Source organism: Lepidochelys kempii, chromosome 10, assembly GCF_965140285.1.
Source record: "Lepidochelys kempii isolate rLepKem1 chromosome 10, rLepKem1.hap1, whole genome shotgun sequence".
Taxonomy (NCBI): Eukaryota; Metazoa; Chordata; order Testudines; family Cheloniidae; genus Lepidochelys; species Lepidochelys kempii.
Window position 1 is genome coordinate 62,879,699 of NC_136389.1, and position 23,143 is coordinate 62,902,841.

Consider the following 23,143-nt stretch of genomic DNA (forward strand, 5'->3'; position numbering starts at 1 on the left):
AGGTACTAGAATGAGCTAAAAATAACTGAATTCATCAAAATATACCAGTATACTTATTTACTGTCCATAGTCCTGTAAACAAAGAATATTTAGAAAAGCCAGCTTTCAGCTGTAATACTCGCAGATTCTGCCAACTTTTAATTACAAAATAACAGCTTGAAAAGTTAAAATACCAGTATCAGAAACTTACCAAGTAGACTGTTAGCAAAAAGGCTGAACTCAGTAATATCCTCCTGATGAATCAATTTTTTATTATTTGTATTACCATAGTGCCTCCCTAGAAGCCCAAGTCATGGACCTGGACTCCACTGTGCTAACATCAACAATGTAACTGACAGAGGAGTTGCTTACCATAATACTCTAAAAAGTACATTTCAGTACTATACCACGTTAAAAAAAACGTAGTGTATTTCAGGACGCACAAACATGCCCATAACATTAAAATATCTTTAAAATGTCGTTGACAAGAATTTATTCACACCTGACTTACAGATCTCAGTGTAAGTTTCCTTTACCAAAATAACCTCATTATGTTTACTTACATCTTTGCTGTAAAAGAACTGTACAATATATATATAAAAAGCCATCAGCTTTCATCTTTCCCCAATTTTAATCATCATCTTCCTCTTCATCGCTGATCACATATTTCTTGTGCTTTTTACTTGCTTTGTCATCATCCTCCGCTTTCCTCTTTCCAGAAGGTTCACCTTCCTGAGGGCAAAACATAATATATTTCAAGTTAAAATGAAAAATTCACCAAGTTTATTTCTGTGAAGAAAAACGAAACTGCTTCCAGTTTCAGTCCCCTTTCATAGTACTCAGACTTAAAATTTATTTTTACATGGTCAGTAGTACTGAGAGTACTCCTGACATTACTCCCAACCTCCACCACACTCTCCAATCTTACAGAATCATATCAAAGATGCAATTGCCTTGCAATTGTCCAATTACACATGGACTTCTGGTGTGCTGAATTTCATTTTCCACATTTAAAAATTAAGCACACAAGCTCCAAAGCAGCATCTAGAGTTATAACACTTGGGTGTTTTTAGATGCACATCAAAAAGTTAATATCCTCAGAAAGTACTAATATCACAATGCTTTACCCCTCCTCCCGCCCCCAAAAAGGTCCTATGGCTCCTGTCCCACAGACAGGACACAGTGTAGTAGTAGGAGTTTGTGTTTGTATTTTGTATGATTTAGAATGAAGGATAACGAATAATGCTAAATATTGTTAAAAGGTATACCATACGAATAAGGTGATCGACCATTCAAGTGTGCACAGCCCCGATCATAGAAGTGCCGGGCAATAGGGGGAGGATTAGAGTCGTCACTCCGACCCGTCTGTCGGGGAAAACTATACAGATAAGATATATACAAATTGTCTAGGTATATACACCACTGGTCGTAGAGGTACCGGGCCATAATGGGGAGGGTTAGAGTCCTCGCTCCTACCCGTCTGCCGGGGAGAAAATTGCACGGGTGAATATACCCTCAGTCGTAGAAGGATCGAGCCCAAAAGGTAGGGGGCTTCGTGTTTCCCCCTCTGCTTTGTCAGGCAGAGTTCTTTTTAGTGGGTACAAAACTTTTGTGTTTTGTAAGTCCCAGCACGAGCATGAGAAAGTATAAGGAACTGAAATCAAATAACCCCTATGAGAGAGATAAGGCCATTTCTTGCAAATCTGTAAAATGACAAACAGGAAAGGTCCACCTTTAAATTAACTAGTTTAGATGATGAACCAAAATTTGATGGAGTATTAGAGGATGCAAGCAAGTTAAATGATTTTTATCTGACAGTAAAACAAGTCTCTTCCTGTTTTACAGAGATGCCACTAATACTGATGGCCCAAAACCAGTATTTAAATACCTGTTTAAAATCATGGAGCTACAGTAGATTCCGGAAAACTTCAGTACAGCTTTTTACAAGAAGGCTCAAATCATTTGAATTCAGGGAATCTGATTTGATCCATGAAGAACTGGAAAAATGTTGGGTTGGGCAAAGGAAGGGAAAGTATAGGAAGCGATTCTGCCCCCAACACAAGGAAGTTGTACCAATTTAACTAAATTGGTTTAGACACAAATGCAGTTAATCAACGCAACCTCCTTGTGTGGACAATCAGTTTAAGAGTACCTTATATAATCAATTTAAGCTTAAGTGAGTAAGGAATCAAGTTAAGCAAAGCTGATACAAAGCCCTCTGATCAGTCTATAGTGAAAGGAGTAGTGGCTAATCAAAATAATACAAAGATTCACTATCGTGACCATTGATTGTATTATGTGTCTGATGATGCATTGTCTACTTTGCTTTTAACTATCAAGCTAAAATAGTTAACATGTTAAGCATAAAGTTTTTTAAAATAATTTTTAGTGGAGTGGAGTCATAGCACACCAAAATGAGGGCTACTGTGTACTAATTCCTATTTGATTTACATGAACTGTAGATTCTATGTGGGTATTTATTTTACAAATTTAGGATATTATAGTAATGAAATAACTAGCTTTGGATTTAATTAAGTTTTATTTTATATATAAAATAAAACTTAATATGGACAATATAAATCAATAAATATAGTAAGAAAATACAAAAAGCAATCCCATAAATCACAATTACTTTAGCTATTAAATCCAAAGCTAGTTATTTCATTACTATAATATCCTAAATTTATAAATATATATCTCCCACTTTATGTACTTCTACTGTAGATTTAAATGCTTGTTCCTTTGGCACAAGGGTAAACCAATACAAATAAAAATCTAACTTTATAAACAGATTAATTTTCAATCTATCAAGTCTTTGGGTTCAAACACTAAAACACAACACTCCCAGAAATTCTATCAAGCAGTCATCTAAGATGTTCTGTAAACTTACAGCTTAAAACGACACAGTAAAAAACGAAATAATAGAATATATTCCTTTATTTTAAAGCTATAGATTTAAGGATGTCGGAGGAAAGTATATAACCATATGATAAAAGTCTCATTCACATTGTAAAGTCAACCATCTCAAACAACACTGTTTCCACTTCTCCCCTGACATGGCATCTTGCAGTGTGAATAGGATTTAACTACATCCATTAATTTTTGTAAAGCCACCAATTCAGAGACACTCTAGAACAGGGGTGGACAAACTTTTTGGCCCAAGGTCCACATCTGGATATGGAAATTGTATGGTGGGCCATGAATGCTCACTAAATTGCGGGTTGGGTTGCAGGAGGGGCTGAGGGCTCCAGCTGGAGGGGTGGGCTCTGGGGTACAGCCAGCAATGTGGAGTTCAGGGTGCAGGAGGGGGCTCTGGGCTGGGGCAGGTTGGGGTGTGTGGGGAGGGTGGGGGCTCTAGCTGGGGGTGCAGGCTCTGGGGTGGGGCTGGGGATGAGAGGTTGGGGGTGCAGGAGGGTGCTCTGTGCTGGGACCAAGGGGTTCAGAGGGTGGGAGTGGGATCAGGGCTGGGGCGCATGAGGGGGGGTCAGCGGTCCAGGCTCTGGGTGGCGCTTACCTCAAGCAGCTCCCGGAAGCAGTGGCACGTCCCCACTCTGGCTCCTACGCGGAGGTGAGTCCAGCAGGCTCTGCATGCTGCCCCGACCACAGGCGCTGCCCCTGCAGCTCCCACTGGCCGCAGTTCCCAGCCAATGGGAGCTGCGGGAGTGGTACTTGGGGCGGGGGCCTCGTGTGGAACCCCCTGGCCGCCGCTACGCATAAGAGCCGGAACGGGGACATGCCTCTGCTTCTGGGAGCCGTGCAGAGCCATGGCATATGTGGAGCAGGGCAAGCCCTGGACCCCGCTTCCCAGCAGGAGCTCAAGGATTAAACGTTTGAAGGGCCATAGTTTGCCCACCCCTGCTCTAGAACATGGTTAGGTCCCATCCAATCTATACAGCAATACAGAACTATGCATTAGTAACATTGTTGGACAACAATTTTAACTAAATCTGCAAACATGGCTGATTTTACAGTGTAGATTGAACATAAGTACCATTTTGGTCAAATATATGCTTCAAAATTTATTTCAGAATAAAAACAGGATTTTTAAACTTTAATCAGTACAATATTAGATACAGTAGGAAAAAGGGAAATACCTTTACAAGTCAGAAACTACTACGCAATAGGATGTTCTAAACCATCAGATAGAATTACAAAGAATAAAAAATATTCTGCATCTGAAATATAGTAAAGCATCATCAAGCTGGATTGTGCCAGCCTCTGAAGCACATTATCACTATCAAATGTGGAAAATGACCTGGAGTGTGGGGTTCTTAGGTCAAAAACTGAATTTATGCGTGCAAAATTAAAACTATTCTTTAATCTCAGAATTGGAGGGAAAAAAAAAGAGCATGAATTCTGATTAGTCAAGCCATCACCAGTATTTTTCCCAACTGTTTCCTACTTTATCCCATAGGCTGTCCTAAAAAATACCTTTTTTGTGTACACTACGACTCAGCTATTTTGTTTTGTCATGCCGCATTTCCATTTTGGTCTGTTTGCTAAGTAACAAAATAATGTCTTGAAAGAGGTTGGATATCCAATTTTCTAGTACCCTAACACAAAGCTGAATGTAAGTTGTGTTTTGACTTTAGGAAAACTGATCAGGTCTAAAATATTTGAAGTTAGACTTCCAGACAGCATCTCATTTCAATTTCCTATGAACATCTTTAACACCACAATTAACAGAAGAGACAGAATAATGGAAGCGCTGCTCAAGAGAATAAGTTTAGTGCACTAGCTTGACAAGTGAGAGTATCTAACCCTGCAATCTTTAGTCAGTCAAAACTCACATTCAACCAAAGAACTTTTGCCTGAATAAGAAATGCAGAAATAAGTCCAACAGTTGTGCAGTTTTTCTGCTGACACTGTTACAACCAGTTAACTTTCCTGAAAGACATTTACGTAACAGTTTTGAGTATTTTTCCTTGCTCTTATGATGTTCCCTGATTTGTTAACCAGTTTTTAAAAAATTAATTTTCTATCATAGGAGACATTTTACATTGGAGCCTAATTAACTTTGATACAAAGAACAAATAAAATTGTTGATATAACAACTGAATTTCTTGTTTGGAAGAGAAAGCTCCTTACTTAAATATATATCATCAGGTCTAGGCAGTAATTTTACCCCTCTCCTCCACTATACTTAAGGACCACTGTTATTTTAAAATTAATGTTTAAAAAGTAGTGAAAGCTAACATAGGATTTAAGAATTCTATTAAGACTCATTTCTGCTCAACTTTAACCAACAAGACAAACTAACATATTTATAACCTAGAATCTCAATGGCAGCCCCTATCTGCACTAGGCATCTGAAAAGACATCTATCTAGTACAGGTATTTCGAAAATGCTCACTACATTGTACAACAGAATTTCCCAAAGTTACATCAATGGGAATACAACTTGCCTTTTATCAGTATGCTGCATCACTTGATAATTTGATGTTTTGATGCTGGACAAAGCACTTTAGCATTGAGGACCAGCTCTCAACAACCTTTTTGTTTGTGTGTTTGACTAGATAGCCAGCATCCTTGTGCAAATCACTAAGGTATTACAGTATTTGACAGATGAGTGCCATGCTTTGTGTATGAAGATATATACTGGTAAATACCTCCAAGTCTCTATTTATATACATTCAGAGTGTTGGTTACTATAACTCACCATTGCCACATTATGTTTTTTTTAAGCTTGAGCACCCCTATGTGGCAATGTTATGAACTTCAGCCTTAAAATGACATTGTTTTAAAATGGAAGATGTAGCTCAAAGCAGCACAGCGGATTAGCTCAGTACTCTTTCACCTCTGACGAACCAGAATCAAAGCCTAATTGAGATCACAAACGAAAATGATTTTGGTGTTCATATATCACAAAAGAAACAATTGCTAACATCTGCTCAAGGGAGAAAAGGGACTGGAATTCCAGTTCAGGTGTAAGGGCGTTAGCATAATTAAATGGGGTTACTTGCACATATGGACATACCCAGACCATGTGTAACTAAGGACAATGCTTTTAGTGCCTCACTTTCCAGAACACTAAATTCACTCAACAAATTCAAAACTAAACACTATTGGAATACTTTTAACACAACAAAGCTTTCAGTGATTTGCTTTCAGTTATTTCACCACACTCCAGTTCCTTTTAATTATTTAATACAAACGTCACTCTGCTAACACTGTAATTGGAATTATCTCAGACACAGCAACACAGAATGGAATCCTAACCAACATCCCAGTTTTAGCCACTGGGTTTGGACAAGAGTAGGAAACAAATACACCTGATGAGGGTTTTACTGATCAGGGGTATACATCATGGTACAGCTTATATATGTGCAGTATACACATTGAAATAACTTTTGGAGGAATACAAGTTTGATCTTTCAATGAATTAAAGATTTTCCGTATTATAAGGTCCCGTACATCACACTGCAAGCTATACCGTATAGAAATCAAGAGTCATTTTGAGATATAATTTTGACATTTCAGTGAGATTATGGAATTATAATATTTGTCTCACTTTAATGAGCATAAATCAATATATACCAAAAAAACTACTACTAATTAAAGAAAAGAATATAATGTTTTATAGGAGAGTCTAAGACTTTACACTGATATAGTTACTTCAGTAGTCTCTTAATTATTAGAGTAGTACAAAAGGGACAAACAAGGACTGATGAGATGAAATTCAGTTGAAAAATTTGAAACTGAATATCTGAAAAAATTTTGCAATGATAAAATCATCTCCTAAGGGAAACTGTAGAAGCTTCACTGTTTGACTCGTTTAAAATCAGGACTGAACAAAGGCCGGGAAAATATTCTGTAGGCAACAATCCTAAATTGATTAATAGGTCTTTCATTTTTAAACTTCCATAGATTATGCTTTTGTATATACTAACTTTTGATTTAAATTTAATAAAGGACATCAACAGGAAACTAGGAAGGTAAGATTAAGCAAGATGCCATTCAAGTGCAAAAATCATCTTTTTACCTCTAACAAAGTAACTTAAGATTAAGATAGAAGTGCTAGAGATATAGATTATCTGACCTACAGATAATATATGTCATATATATCTACTACAGAGTCAAGGCGGCCATCATGTAATTGTCAGTAGAATTTTATCAGCTCTTACTACTGGGCAAGGACATTCTGTGTTTGAATCCTACACCAGCATTCTGACTCCAAATAAATTATTACGTTGCAGTGCAATATTAGATGGAATTTCCATTGTTTAGAGGTAGAGATGCCATCACAATTTTACGGGGAATTTAAAAAAAAAAAAAAGGAGGCGGAAACCTTAATATTGTAGCCAGTATTTTCCTTCATATTATGCCTAGGACAGTACATGAGCTGTAAGTGCCACAGTCCTCCTTTTATCAAAGGATTAATAGTATACTAGTATTTAACTCTTCCCCTTAAAAAGCAATGATCTACGAATAGTGCTGTGTGAAACAGGTTTCCCTTCCCCCCCAACAGAATTGTCATAAGTTTATCGGGGGAGGGTGGTGCAGACAGTAAGGCCTGGTGGATAGAGCACTGGACTGAGATTCAGGAGCCCTGGGTTCTATTTCCGGCTCACTATGTAACCGGGGCAAATCATGTCAACTGCTCTGTGCCTCAGTTTCTCCATCTGTAAAATGGGAATGATGCTTACCTCCTTTCCAAAAGGCTTTGAGAACTCTGAAAGAAATACCTAGCTTTTATATATGGCTTTATTATTATGGAAAGCATATCAAATTTAACTTTACCTCAATCCCTGGGTCCATAAAACCTTGAAAAAATCTCAATTTACAAGAACTTAGCTGGATAAATATGATGTATCCAGTCATTAAAGCAGAGAGTAGTAGTCATTTTTCACAATAATACTCAAAATTATAAAAACAAATTGCTCATTTTCAGTCAACCAACTTTCACCATAAAATAAAATGCTTCTCTCACCTCATCACTAGTTAGTTTCTTTGCCTTGAGTAGTCTCTGCGTTCTGTCTTCATCTGATCCCTCATCACTGTCTGAAGAATAGATTCTAGCACGTTCCTCTTTAAAAAAAAAAAAAAAAAAAATTAACCCAGGTAAAGACTGGTCTGCAAATGCCAATGCCTGCCAAAGCACCTTGAACTGTACCAGGGATCAGCAACATTTGACACGTGGCCAGTCAGGGAAAACCGCTGGCTGGCCGGGACAGTTTGTTTACCTGCAGCGTCCATAGGTTCGGCCGATCACAGCTCCCACTGGCCGCAGTTCACTGTTCCAAGCCAACGGGGGCTATGGGAAGTGGCAGCCAGCACATCCCTCAGACTGCGCTGCTTCCTGCAGCGCCCATCGGCCTGGAGCGGCGAACTGCGGCCAGTGAGAGCTGCTATTGGCCGAACCTGCAGACGCAGCAGGTAAACAAACTGTCCCAGCAAGCCAGCGGTTTTCCCTGACTGGCCACATGCCAAAGGTTGCCAATCCCTGAACTATACCATCACATATACTGTTGCCTGATATTTCTCTCAATAATGTGCCAAGATCTCACCATCTTCATGACAAACTATAAATAAATACACAAAGTATAATTAAACAGATTGAGCCTTCTTTGTAGTTTCCTTGTTCATTATGCACTGCTCTGAGAAATCTGTTATTTCATCAGGTCTAGCCCATGAAATCAGTTAATTTGAATTAGATAGGCTGCACTCATCAGATATTAACAAAAAAAGTTACATTCAGATTTTATTTGTACCTCTTATACCACCTTTATAGCGGTTTTTAATAGCTGCCAGACTGATTGCCTCTTCTCCTTCATCCTCCTCATCATAACGATCAGGTTCTAAATAATTTGCACTCAGCCCACGCTGATGCTGCTTCTCCCGCATTCTCCGCTGCTGGGATTCCCTGCGAATAGAAGCTCTTAACCTCTCCTCTTCTTTCTGTCCAGGAAAAGCAGCAGCATGTAAGGAACTCTGAGGAATTATACCCAGAGGGCATCTTTCTCCAATGCTTTGCACCTCGTGTAGTCATTTTATACCAGTGCAAAGAAAATGTCAAATTCTACCAAATCAGAATGGTACAGCTTGATGCTCACTTTGCACTGATGTAAATGACTACACACAGTGCAGGACTATGGAGAATCAGGCAAAGTATTTTTTATATTTGATATTTCTCTTGGTTGAAACATTTTTAGCTTTAGGTTTCCTTATTTATTTTCTTATTTAATGCAGATCAGAGACAAAGGCTTAATTTCCAAGATTACAAAATCAGGTTTGTGAATGTTATAAGAATTAAAACAGTTTAAAAATAGAGGCAACAATGTGTACTTATGATTAAACTTAAATTCTGTGCAATATCATAATATGCTAGGAGAAAATGTAACGAAGGTAACCATTACTTTTTGTTTCTGGATTGCTGTGTAAGTTTAATTTTTCCTATACAGAACAAATATGATAAACACTGATTTGTTCACCCCACTGTGCCAAGAATGACATTTTCAATTAGCACTACTTTTCCTGTAGCACTGTATTGTTATTTTCAGTTAATACAAAATTTTGAAAAACTAATATTTACATCTGTAGCATCATACTTAAATGAATGTTTGAGTAAATTTGTCCATCTCTAGATTTTTGTTTTCTTACTAAAATTAAGAATTATAAACATATTTACAGCTGTAACAAAGGAGTAATACAAATCCCAGAAGCAGAAAGGGGACCATGCTTTGAAGCAAACACTACAATTTTCTGCCCCCAATCCTGAAGGTTTGGAAAAACTCCCCATCTTGTGGGGATAGGGGCCAGCACCTTCCTCAGGGCTCCCTTGTGGCCTGCGGAGCACCTCAGAACCGCAGCTCTGCAGAGTTGTTTCTGCAGGTAATAGTAAATACTCCATTCACCGGGCTTATTTTAGGACAGCTACACCTCGATAGCAATTGTCATCTTTGCTGACACTAGTGACATGTAAACAGTCAGAATGCAAGGACACTTTTAATAAATGTATACTTTGGGGTGAAATCTTTTGCACAGTTGCCTGTGTAATGGTCCTCAAGTGCATGAAAAGTCTAGTAGCAGAACAAAAAAAAGTTACTTTTGTTAAAAGTCAAAAACATTAATTTTCACAGCCTTATAAATAAAGACATTTGGCTGATTTGCTTCCAAAAACTCCAGAACCATCTCTTAGCCCCTCTGCTTTAAGACTAAGCATGGGAATTTTCAGGCCAACGGATTATTTGGAATGGTGACAGGGAGAGATTGGAAGGGAAATAAAAGGGGATAGACTAGAATAGGGCTAGTTTCTTTAATTATGAAATTACAATAGGCTCTAGAATGTTATACAGGAGGCACAGCATTTCACGAGGAAGGTAACAAATCAGCGAAGGGCTGAATAGAAGAATTAGTCACCCTAGCGGGCCAGGCTAGGAATGGCAGACTTGGGCATTAATTCTGCCACAAAACAGAGGCATAAATTACTGTGATTATTATACAACTGGCTGCTATGTTCACACACTTGGCAACCAACTTTACATAATATACATGAAGAAATACCTTCATTTGAGTCTTTGAACATTTATCTGAAAGAGACAAAGTCATCTTCCTGTGGAGGGCACTGTCTTTAGAGTGAGGCCTGTTAGAAAATCGTTCTAGGTTAAACACACTTCTTATAAGGGCACCTCTGCTTCCTAACATTAAGGTCAAGCCATGGAAGTCTGTCTGTTACCAAGAAGGGAAAGCAGCAGGGAAAAATGATAAAGGAGCAAATTCTTCATATGCATGCATATAGGAAGTTCCAATGCAAGTTAATACGTAAAAATTTCCACTGACAAATACACGATAACTTCCATATTAGAGTATAGCAGCACCTAGACACCTCAGTCAGGATTGGGGCCCCATTGTGCTAGGCCCTGTAGAACAATGGAGTGGCAGCTGCCTATCCCATTGATGAATTTGGGATATAATTTTTAATATACAAATTAAGTGTACACAGTCCACATAAATATGAACTAGAAAGTCTGAGTCATTTAGTGACTGCTGGAAAATACAACACATCACCTTAAAATGAATGTTTATTTCATCTTAAAAATAAAGCCTTTTCAAAATTTTACTTCCAAGGCCTTCATTTATTGTATTCTTAATATTTGTTTTTAATTTTGTTATTTCTGAAATCTCTTGTTAAATGGGTACTTTACACTCTTACAATTTCTCCTCCTAGTTTACAAGGTAACCACTATACCAGGCGCCATATCCAGAGAGCATAAAAATGGATGCTGATAGAATATATTGTTGTGATTTCTATGTCAGCACCAGAGATTGCATCTTAATTTATTTTACTAAAACCCAATAAATACCCAAGAATATTCAGACATGATATTTGCAATTTGAAATGAACAATGTTAATTCTAAGTTTTGATCTAAAGAGTAATAAAATTCCTTATCATAATTAATACCTTAATCATTTCTGTGCGCTGAGACTCTGGATCACGGCCAGCCATGGGCAAGATACGAATTTTTTGGGTCTTTGAACATCTATCTGCAAGAGACAAAGTCATCTTCCTGTGGGTGGCGCTGTCCGTAGAGTGAGGCCTGTTAGAAAATTGTTATAGGTTAAACACTTCTCACAAGGACACCTCTGCTTTCCAAGAACAATTACAGACATGCCACAAATACAATCAGGAAAATCAAAGACTCATCCATACAAAAGCAAAAAAAAATTAAACAGAATAGATAATATGTACAGTACACAAGAATTATCTGATAGATCAAAATATTTAGCAAAATCACCCTTCCCCTAAGAAATCCTCCACATCCTCTTACACACCTAAATATTTCTCCTTCCACTTTACATTTATGCTTCTGGTCATAGTCACCATCTTCATAGCAGTGAAGTATGGTATGGAGATTTTTTTCCAAAGAACATCAACATTCCTCCTGATTCGCACCAAAACTTCTCATTTTAAAATTTTAAATTAAATATTAAAATTACAGACAAAAATATAGTCAGCCTAGATAGTGCAATAAATAGCACACTGGCCTTTCAAGCCTGGAGATTTGGTCTCAGACCTAGCTACCTTAATGTGCAGGTCTACTCTGAAAAGTGAATATTGAAAAATGGCAGCTTCTTACTGAACATTTCTGTTCCCTATGTATTCAGTGAAAGTGAAACAGCATTTGTATTTATTTATTCCCTATTATGCTATGGGAGAGAAGAGGATGCTGGCCTGTATTCTGGCTCACATATCAATGAAATCCAGATTGCAGGACCAAATTCTGACTTCATTTATGCTTGTAAAAAGGCGAGACAAACATGGCATCCCCAAGATGTCACTTTTTAGAGAAATGTACTTCGGTCTCAAGTGTAGCTAGCATGCTAGTCTTGGTCTTCAGCAACAGTATAAACTCAAACAATTTGGCAGTCTCTGTACAATTGATATTCAGATCCCAAAACGGCCAGCACTGAAGTCAAAAGGAAGCCTATAAAACTCATGACTGAGCCATAGTTAGGTGTATACATCAACACCAGCCTTACTTTTCAAGGGACAGAAAATTCTTTTAAAAATAGTGGGTTTTTTTTAAAAAAAACCTCTTCCATACAAGGTGTAGTAAAAGAAAAACTAATGATCCATTACTTTACTAATTCATCTCCACCTTTTAAGACCCAAATATTTCATACCAAAACGCTGTACTATGACTTCAAGCTCTGTTAATGAACTGTATGTTTACCTGAAGGTTAATTTAGTCTTGAACACAGCCTGGCCCTGTAGACCAGTTCCTTGTCTGATAAACAGATGGTTGTGATCTCCTTGTAATGGTGCCTTGTACACATCAAAGACTTCATTGCCCAAATGCAGCGACATGCTTGAAAAAAGATTCATATATCAGTTATTTTCGTATTTAGTGACTCATTCTGTTTTTACACCAATATAAACGAAGGAAGCCTTCTCATTCCCTCTTTATTATGCATAATGTGGATTGAAATATTATTAGCTAAGTAGTACAATATTTGCTCAAAGATCTGAGAAAAATTGTGCAAGAACTTCAAATTTCACTCACTCCTCACTTTTATATGCAAGAACATCTGACAACTATGTTTTCCTAGTCTAGAAAAACCTAAGCTAACCTTCCATCTGACCACTTGACTATCCGTGCATTGCTTTCTCGAATCTCATTTCCTTCTTCATCTCGTCGCATTCGCCAACGTATGGTGTTTTCCACCTGTTGGAACAGAAAGCCTGTAAACATGTATATAAAGTAAAATGTGAACTAGCTTAAAGGAATATTGAAAAAAGATATAATTGGGAGGTCAAGAATCAAGTGCCAGTAGTTAGCTGAATCTTCTGCGTGCAGGGTAAAAGAAAAGCTTTTGCAGAACAGTTACACTGCATCTAAAGAAAAAAGTAGATACAACAGAAAACAGCTAAGCAATTTCTATGAGTGCTGAACTTGTTTACTTCTTGGTAGAACAAGAAGCAGGGGATATCTATGAAAAGTGTGACTCAAACCATCACCTCTCAACCCCCCAGGCTTTTTGTTTTATATAGTAGTTTGAAAGAACCTAACAGGAAAGACGTGAGATGCAGAAAGAAAATTACAGCTATACCTTTAGTTTTAACCTGGTTCTACCTTCTTCATCAAGCATCTCCTCATCTTCAAATTCATCCTCATAATACTGAGGATCAAAAGGTCTGTAATAAATTAGATAATGTATTCTTTATTCACCTATCTTCCAAAAAAGCAAACCCATGTTATTCTAGGATTGCTAAAAATAAATTTGTGATTCCATTAAATTATATATTACACACAACTGTAGACATTACTGCCATGGTATACGTACATTTATTTCTGCCACCATGTAATAAACTGGAGAGGTTTTAAACCACAGGAGACCTACCCTAAAGTCTCCCAATCATATCAGCTGCAACCACTTCTAACTTTTTAAATCTCTGAATAGCTTTTTTAAAAAGAAAAAGTCTACCTCAAATGTGGTATCCTCCCCTGAGGTCCCATTGTGGCAAATAAGAGGTTAGGCCTGAGTCTAGGACTAGATATGATCAGCCTGGTCCAGTGAGTTTTAAAGTGTGATAAAGATTTTGTGAATTATTACAGTTAGGATGCAGGAATTCCTGCCAGGACAACATTTGGATGAACCATCTTTCATATGAGCCTAATACACTGGTGGGCAACCTGCGGCACGCGGGGCACACGTGACCCATCAGGATAATCTGATTACAGGTTGCAAGACATTTTGCTGACGTTGACCGTCCACATGCATGGCCCCTCACAGCTCCCAGTGGCGGCGGTTCGCCATTCCCAGCCAATGGGAGCTGCAGGAAGCGGCGGCCAGCACATCCCTGCGGCTCGCCGCTTCCCACAGCTCCCATTGGCTAGGAACGGCGAACTGCGGCCACTGGGAGCTGCGGGTGGCCATGCCTGCTGACGGTCAATGTCAGCAAAACGTCTCACGGCCCACAATCAGATTACCTGGATGGGCCACAGGTTGCCCTCCACTGTTCTAATAGGTATCAGATTTGACACAGTCCCACACCTAACCCATCTGAGAGAAGGGAGAGGCAGAAACACAAATTTCTTTCTTCCTCCACTACGCCTGACAGCTGGAGGAGTTGCCATTCTCACTTCCTCTCCCAGATGCTGTAAAGGAAAAGAAAGTGGGTCAGAGAGAAGCTGTTAATCTGCTAAATTATTGCTATTTTAGGTCTAGCCTGCACTAAAAATTTAGGTTTGTTTAACTATATTGGTCAGGAGTGTGAAAATTCCACATCACCGAGTAGTGTAGTTAAGCTGACCTAAGTCCCTGTGTCAACAGTACTAGGCCCACAGAAGAATTCTTCTGTCCACCTAGCCACTACTTCTCAGGGAGGTGGATTATGTATGCCAGTGGGGAGAACCCCTCCCATCAGCATAAGGAGTGTCTATATTGAAATGCTACAGCAATGCTGCCGTCCTATTGTAGCGTTTCAAGTGTTAACAAGCCCTTAGTCTCCATTTTTGGGTACTGACCCATTAAAATCTCCAGTATCTGCCCTTGCTGTTGTTTATGGCTGCAAATAATGTTGGGAGGAGAAGCAGTGAAAGCGACCAGAGTTGTCGGCTTCACTTTTCTGCTTTTTGAGAAAGCTGTCAATTGCTGCAAAGCATTGCAGTAGTCTGTCTGTAGACCTTCAAACTCTGTACATCCTGACCCACAAAGGTTCACATTTGGAACATTATCTTTTCAATCATAAAGGCTATTGGCTCATAAATACTTCCTGACAGGCCACAGAACAGAACATTTTGAAAATCATGCAACGGTGCATTGGGATAGAGGTGGTCCAAAAGAAGAGTTCTCTTTAAAAGTGGTCTGCAGCAGGAGAATGGGAGAACCACCAAACTAGAGTATGTCAGGAACAGGCCTAGATTTACAGGGAAATGGACACCTTTTACAAGATCCAATAATATAAGTCCCAAGTCAGTGGTATGTTTAGAAAAAGCAATATTCAAAACATTTTTTGTAACTGGTTGATGTGCAGTTGGAGTCACAGAGTAGTATTATAAGGAGCTAAAGAAATTTATTTTCTTAGAAATTTTGGATAAATATTATGATCTCTGTTATACAGATGGTCAGTCTGAATGATCATAATATAGTTTCTTCTGACTTCAATGAATAAAAAAATAGTAATTTAGCAAACAGATGAGGTCAAGCTTATTCTAAAATCCAAAGCAGTGCTTCTATTATTCAAAAGTACATTTTTATGTCATTTGGCTAAATTAAATGGCTTACAATACACTAGAAGATTAAACCTCAAACTGAATAAATATGAAAACTACATGTTTAGAACTCAACAGATCATCTTAAAAGCTAGTCTTTATAATACTATGAACTCATTAGGCACATGGTACTGTTTCAAGTCACTAGACTTTTAAAACTGATGCGTTGTGAAGATACATACTAAACTAAAAACCTGAAAACCATGCACAGTTCTAGTAAATACATCACAGCTCAAAGCTTCTCTAAGCTACTTTTTACATTATGTTCAGTACATCATTTTTGGATTTGCAAAACAAGGTTGCCTATTGAGAAGAGTCATACAGATAAAATTAAATGCCATCAAAACAGATTTCCTTGATTTAGGAAATACTCAGGTCCCCTGAACAAGCTGTTTACTCTGAATTAAATCTCAAAGGAAGATCATTTGGTTTTACAATATATGGTCCATTATTCAGGATGAAAGTATCAAGGTTCACCAAAAACTAAAGCGGTGTTGAAGAAAGGCAAGATAGCTATAAATTCAGGAGAATAGTGCAATGCAGCCACAGGCAATTAAAGAAAATAGATTAAAAAGGACAGAGCTACTCATTTGAGTTGCAAACCAAGCTTACAAAAACAAAATCACTAGTTTTTTTACTGATTTAGACAAGAGTGAGATGATTAATTTTATAGGTAGACCAGTTAAAAATGGCTAATCTCACAGGGTCAAATTAATACAAAATAAAAAGGAGTTATTTAAAATTATGAAATGCATGTATCTAACAGGTTGAACCTACACATTTAGTTTACAAGAAGACTGTAAAATGAAAAGTGATCTGAATATCTGATCGACTATATCAAAGTATGCACCCCAGTGTTAATTATATTTAATGTTGCCAACAGAAATTTCATTGGACTACTAGACAAAAGCAATACAGGGAAATACTAAGTGTGAGTATAAATAATTAACACCTTTAACAAAGACTCAAATGCAGTATTACCTGGGCTCCACACTGAGGAAGTTGGGCAGCTTCACAAAATACAAGTCATTTCCTAAGTCAGTGTTTACTTTTGGTATCTCTACTTCTATTCGCGTTTCTGGAATAGGTTCTTCTTCCTGCTGCTCCTGATTCAGTCCATTCTCATCCTAATGGATGGAGTAGCAAAACCACATTACATTATGCAGGTGAAAAAAGCCAGACTGTTCAGGTTGTTCCACTGACCACTTAATTTTTGCTCTGAAACATATGGAAAACCTCTCTCTCTGTCCGTCCATCCACCCACCCACACGGAATTGATTGTGCAAAGCACACACTACTGAGATAAAATTATCACACACAGTACTCAAGCATTAAAGTGATTTCAGTTATGAATGTTAGCTCAAGATACCAAGAGAGAATGGAAATAAAAAGCATGGGACTGATCCAAATAAATCTGTCTTCTACAAGGAGCTAGGAAATGGTGGTAACTTTGCCTAGACTAAAACTGGCCTTTAGATGTAAAGGGCTTTGAATCCATTGCCATCTAATCCCAAAAGTACTTTTCCAACAGGCCTTACTACAAGTATCTAGAACAGTTATAGTACTATATTCTACTTGTTGACATAATCAGAACGTACTCAAAATATATAACCACAGTTACAACAGCAGAAAAACAAGTGACCCTATCGTACATTGCCATGTTTAAGAGGTGAAACCGTTAATAGTGATTCTTTCTGCCTGGGCAGTATCATTTATGAATTCTCATTAAATTATCAGTCTTTCATTAAAGCATGCTAAAACTCAGTCCCCTAGGATTTAAAACTCTATATTAGACTGCTGGGCCAGGTGTAAGAGGCATAGCAGGCAAATTCTTTTGAAGGACTTACAATAGGTTGCCCTGGAGTTGGTGGCTTGTCTTCCCCATCACTCCCTGAAGAAATGTCATCTGCACCTCCAAACAGATCTATCGAATCTCTGTGATCTTCGATAGAAAAATTATTTTATATAGGAAGAAAGAGAAACTGTTATATTCTACCACTAGAAGTCATCTACAAGATCATTAAAAGTGACCTGCAAAGGAGAAAAAAAATTGATTTCCTATTTTGTGCATTTCTCTAGGAGGTTCAAAGAGGCCTTGAAAAGGTGATTCGTCTCTTCCCTCACAAAAAAGTTTTTTAAACTTAAAAATTCAGGTCACATCTACCTTGGAAAGACTCTATGACAGGAATACTACTGAAACAATGACATCGTAAGGACCAAGAGTGAAAGCTGAGCAATTGAGAGGGACAGATTTTGGATTAGATGATTTAAACTTTGGTTAAAATCATTGAAGTTAAACTGATGTTAACATATTGGACAAAGGCAGATTCGACACCTCCATCCATTCAAGCAAAGTGTGGTAGGTAATAATATATATTCTCCAAGTCTCCCATAATCAAACAACAGACTCACTAATTTCCAGGATCTTGCAGCAAGAAATTAGGATATAATGATGTCACCAGATTTTTCAATTAAAAAAAAATTAGTTCAGTCTGTTGCCAAGGAAAGTGAAAGCGTGATAGCACTGGGAAGAGATGACTTCGAACTGTGCAAGCTTCCCCACGCAGCTCTATTGCTGCACCTTAGTTGTTATGCTCTGCGACTCACCAGATAATCCATCACTAGTTTTTTCCTCAGCTAATATTTCCAGTCATACAGAGTTTTAAAGTGGATGTATGCTTAATGCCAGATAAAGTAGAAGGGATTTGAAAAAACAGCTAATTACCTTTTTGTCCTTCTGCATCGCTGTCCATTTCTGAATCTGATGCAATTGGTTTTTTACGTTTCATTCGCAAAATTTCATCTTCACTGTCACTGCCTCTTGCAGACTCTATCAAAGAGAATATATCTCCTCAAATTAAGAATTTCATTCTGCATCTTTTTACATCTCACACTATCCACAGCTTGTATTAATAAGTAAACTAATTCAAACAATGAAAAAATAATTGACGTTTACCGGGTGAATCAAGCTTTATTAAAAAACTATTATTGTTAGAAGTCAACTGGAATTAATAAATAATTTTATAACCAAATCTGAATCATTTCAAGCCAGGACAACAGAAGTGATATTGTTATGGACAAGTCAACAAGAAAACACATGACTTAGGGTCCTCATTGTAATGGTGACAGTTCAGTCTGTTCAACATTAAGATTTGATTTTGTTTATGAAAAGACAGTAGAATCAATCTTTGAGAAAAGGTCACCCAACGGGAGGATTAATTATCTCAACTATGAGATGACTACAAGAACCCAGAGAAGGTCAGGGATGACGATATTTTAATTTGTCTATTTATAGTCAAATCATTAACACTGTATTCAATCCTACCAGATTTATGCTCCTGTTCCTCATCATCATCTGAACGCCTGTGATCTTCATCAGAATGCTGGGCCCTTTCGTCATCATCAGAATTCTGCATCTTCTCCTCATCAGAATGCTGGGCCCTTTCGTCATCATCAGAATTCTGCATCTTCTCCTCATCAGAATGCTGGGCCCTTTCATCATCATCAGAATTCTGCATCTTCTCCTCATCAGAGATCTGAGGCCTCTCTTCATCATCTGAGTTCTGCATTTTCTCCTCATCAGAGTTTTGTAGTCTTTCCTCATCATCAGAAATCTGAGGCCTTTCATCATCATCAGAGTTCTGAACCTTCTCTTCATCATCAGAGATTTGCGGCCTTTCCTCATCATCAGAATTCTGGAGCTTCTCATCATCATCTGACTGATCACTTTTGTCCTCTTTGCCCCATTTTTCATCCTCCGAATTTGCTTTTTCAGATCCATCTGCATCTGAGCGACGGCTACCTTCATCTGATCCGTGTCCTCTATCATCATCGTCATCAGCAGCTTCTGAACCACTATGCTGATCTATATCTGACTGGTCATTATCTTCATGCTCAGAATGTCCCGAAGCTTCAGAGTGATTGTACGATCTTTCAGACCGAACGTCACTCCCGGTATGGTGAGATGCTCCCTCATCCTCACTATCATCTCCAAATAATTCTTTATTACTGGGCTTTACTGCCTCTCTCTCATCATCTCTGTCACTCTCACTTCCAGAAACATTACTGCCAGAGCCAGCATTCTCCTGATCAGAGTCAGAGTCAGATCCAGAGTCAGAATCTGGAAAATAAATATTACCCACTTAAAAGTGATTGGGGGAAAGATCGCCAGATGAGGAGATAACAAAAAGATTAGCACTTCTTAAGACAAAGTGGAAAAATATAAGAGGGGACATGAGACACGCACCTAAATAATGAAAGTAAATTGCATGCTCTTATTTACATGATAAGAATAAAAAAACAGCTAATGAAGTTGTGACATTAAAAGGAATTTTTTTTTATTTTTTTTTCTTTTTAAAGGACAGATTACTGGTCTGTGATCCTGTCACAAGGCATCATTGAAACCAGAAGTCTACTAGCAGTCAGAGAAAAACTGTACTTTTATATGGGTAATGAGGAGACAAAGATAAATTTGATAGTTTAAAAAACCTTTTTTATTCTAACATTTTACTCTGTTTATAACATCTTGTGAGTTCAAAACTGAAATTGTTTTCAAATCCAATTTGTTTGCCTTTCCCCAACACATGCCCACAGACAAATTAGTTACAGTAGAACTACTCATGAGTGCTGGGTTTGCAGCACTAATTTTTATTCAAGAAAAAAAACAGGGTTTGTTCTGAAGAGTAAATTACATAAAATGACAGGAACTTCGCAAACATAAAAAAGCTCAAATTTTGGACAAGCCAATCTGGACAATATCCATAAAGAAATTATTTCAGCATTTTTCTTTGAATTGTTGATGACAACTGTGACGTATGAATTACGTTAAGGAACCACGGTGATCATCACAAATATATGTAAAAAGAAAAAGTTATAGAAATTATATTAACAGATTATTTTTCTGGATAAAAAGGTACAAGCAGGAAACTCATGGAATACAAACATATCTAAACAAAAATACTCAAAGAGTAAAAAGGCTAATTATCAAATTTATAATCAGAAACCAATTTTGCAGCAATTTCATGAAAGTCAGTTATGCAAGATCATGCAAAAGCGAAACTAATACACTATGACATGCACATTCACTAAACTCTCAGTCCTAAAACATGTACTTTTTTATTTTAGATGTATTTTAACTGGAACTGATGCACTGAAAAGGAAATGAAATTGAAAACTTGTTTAACATAATAAGAAAAAAAGTTCTAGACTAAACCAGAAAAAAAGACAGTTTTCCAAAAGACAGGTGATGAAAAGTGGGTTCTTTCTTTCCTCTCCTTTATTAAATATTAATTTAGCTCTGCACCCAGGAAAAAAATGCTTTGCCAAAAAATCCAAATAACAATATCTCAACCCAAAGAAATTCATAAATAATAGTTTATATAAAGCAAATATTTGCCCCTATTTATACAGTTTATAAAATTAAAAACAGAACAAAGATCTAGTTGCATTAAATTCGTATCTCTTATGCCCAAGCTGGGGCAATCTGTTTGCTTCACTAAAGAGCTGAAGTCCTTTACAATGCAGTACCTATTAAGCAGAAAAAAACGGGGGTAGGGGGATTACGATCAACAGAATCAGTAGAACCACCCGGGTTAAGCAATTTCCCTGTCAGCTCCACAGTCGAATACTGGGGCTAGAGAACTTGGTCACCTCTAACAGCAGCTGTAATAAAACAGGCTACGATACTGGGGTATTGCTAGTAATGAAACCCTTCGGGCCCAGAGCAGGGGCCATGGACACACGCCCCCCTCCCCTGGCTGCAGCACTTGTCAGGGGCATCCCAGGGGTGCAATCACCGCGGCAGGCAGGAAGTCAGCCCCGGTGGGCCAAGTACAAAACCGCAGGGCAAAGCCCGCCCACCACAAACACTTCTTACGAAAAGGGGCAAAGCCTTGGTGGAGACTGAAGGGAACCAGCAGCCGGAGAGGAGAAAGGGAGGGGAGGGGGAGACCCCGGAGGGGCAGAAGGACGGGCCAGTCGTTCGGGGGAGGGAAGGGGCAGAGAAGGTTAAACACGGGAAGCGCAGCGGGGCGGGCCTCTCTCCCCTCTGCGGACTCTGCGTTGGTACCTTTCTGCTCGGGCTCGGAGTCGACATCGCTCCCGAACAGGTCCTCCATGTCCGCCATGGCGCGGGCTCACCGGCGCCAGGCACGACGCAGCCGCAAAGCGCAGGCCTCGCTCGCCTCCTTTCCGGCGCTGCCGCGCCACTGGGAACTGGGGAGGGGCCGCGGCGCCAGCCAGTGACGCGCGTGCGGAGCGACTGGTTCCGTACGGGGTCAGGGGCGTGGGGCCGCCTGTGCTGACCCGACCCAGGCACGGGGGTGGAGGGGGCGGGGGGAGCCTTAAAGGGGCAGCGTCCCATTAACGGAATTCCCCCACGGCAGGGGCCCACAAGTCTCTCTCGCCCTTTCAGCCTGCACAGGGCCTGGCCACGATCCCCGGCACCAGGACGCACCCGGGACGGGGGACAGTGATTCCACACCCACCCCAGGGCTCTGGGAAGTGGAGTATTTGAGTTGGGCCAGGTGCGATGGCTGCTGGGATGCTGGGGCCGGGTCTGGTACCCACAGGGCCAGCAGGATGCTGGTACATTGGCGAGGGAGCTGAGATGAACCCGAGAACGATTAACGGGTTTGAAAACGTGCCTCAGCCTCAGCGTGCTAAACTCCATAGCTTGAGTCTGACCGAGAGAGGAGCCAGGGGTGACTTGAGCACAGCCTGTCAGTAGCTACAGGGGGAACAAATATTTAATAACGGGCCCTTCGGCCTAGCAGCGAAAGGTGGAACACGAGGCCCTGGTTGGAAGGTGAAGCTAGACAAAGTCTGACTGGAACGAAGGCAGTTACATTTTCAGTGGGGAGTCATTAATCATTGGAACAACTTATGAAGGGTCAAGGTGGAGTCTCCATCACTGGCCATTTTTAAATTGACAGGCTGTTTTTCTAAAATTCATGCTCTAGGAATTATTTTGGGGAAGTTTGTGTTCTACAGGAGGTCAGACTAGATAAGCACAATGCTCCCTTCTAGCGTTGAAATCTATGAGTGAGGGGCTAATAATCCCCACCACCACCCCTCCCCAGTGGCCCCAGCCCCAGAGAAAAGGGCCAGTGATCCGCCTCACCATAGGAACCCCATGACACAGGGTCCAGTGACCCTCCTGCCGACCCACACAGGACAACTCTTCCCAGGACTATCATCACATCCCCCTAAGTGCTTCACATTGACACAGGATCTGGCATTTACCCAGCCTGGGGACCACTGACTCAGGTTTGCCAGCCTACGGACTTGTCCTCACTTGCAATATGGGGGTCAGGGCATCCACCCCAGTGACCACTCATCCCAGGACTCAGGCATCCACTTTTCTTCTTTTCTTTGTATGGCTGATATAAATGTAGAACAACAACTATAGTTTTACATTTAGATAGTTAAGCCAGATAATTGTGTCTGG

At 39.3% G+C, this 23,143-nt stretch overlaps 2 protein-coding genes across 2 annotated transcripts in view; both read right to left on the bottom strand.

The window, feature by feature from the left end:
* The window catches only part of LOC144930924 (uncharacterized), a 39,957-nt gene extending 39,370 nt beyond the window's left edge, over positions 1-587 (bottom strand). Inside the window, exon 1 of the mRNA XM_078854662.1 lies at positions 543-587. Coding sequence (XP_078710788.1) covers positions 543-587 — 45 coding nt within the window. The remainder of the gene's footprint in view (positions 1-542) is intronic.
* LEO1 (LEO1 component of Paf1/RNA polymerase II complex) lies at positions 445-21,921 on the bottom strand. Its single transcript, XM_073303859.2, has 12 exons — positions 21,764-21,921; positions 19,022-19,816; positions 18,422-18,526; positions 17,544-17,638; positions 16,678-16,823; positions 13,532-13,616; positions 13,052-13,146; positions 12,655-12,789; positions 11,382-11,517; positions 8,691-8,877; positions 7,910-8,007; positions 445-711 (listed from the first exon to the last, which is right to left on the bottom strand). The coding sequence occupies exons 1-12, from the start codon at positions 21,819-21,821 to the stop codon at positions 610-612; spliced, it is 2,037 nt and encodes a 678-aa protein (XP_073159960.1). The 5' UTR covers positions 21,822-21,921; the 3' UTR covers positions 445-609.
* Between the last annotated feature and the right edge of the window lie 1,222 nt (positions 21,922-23,143).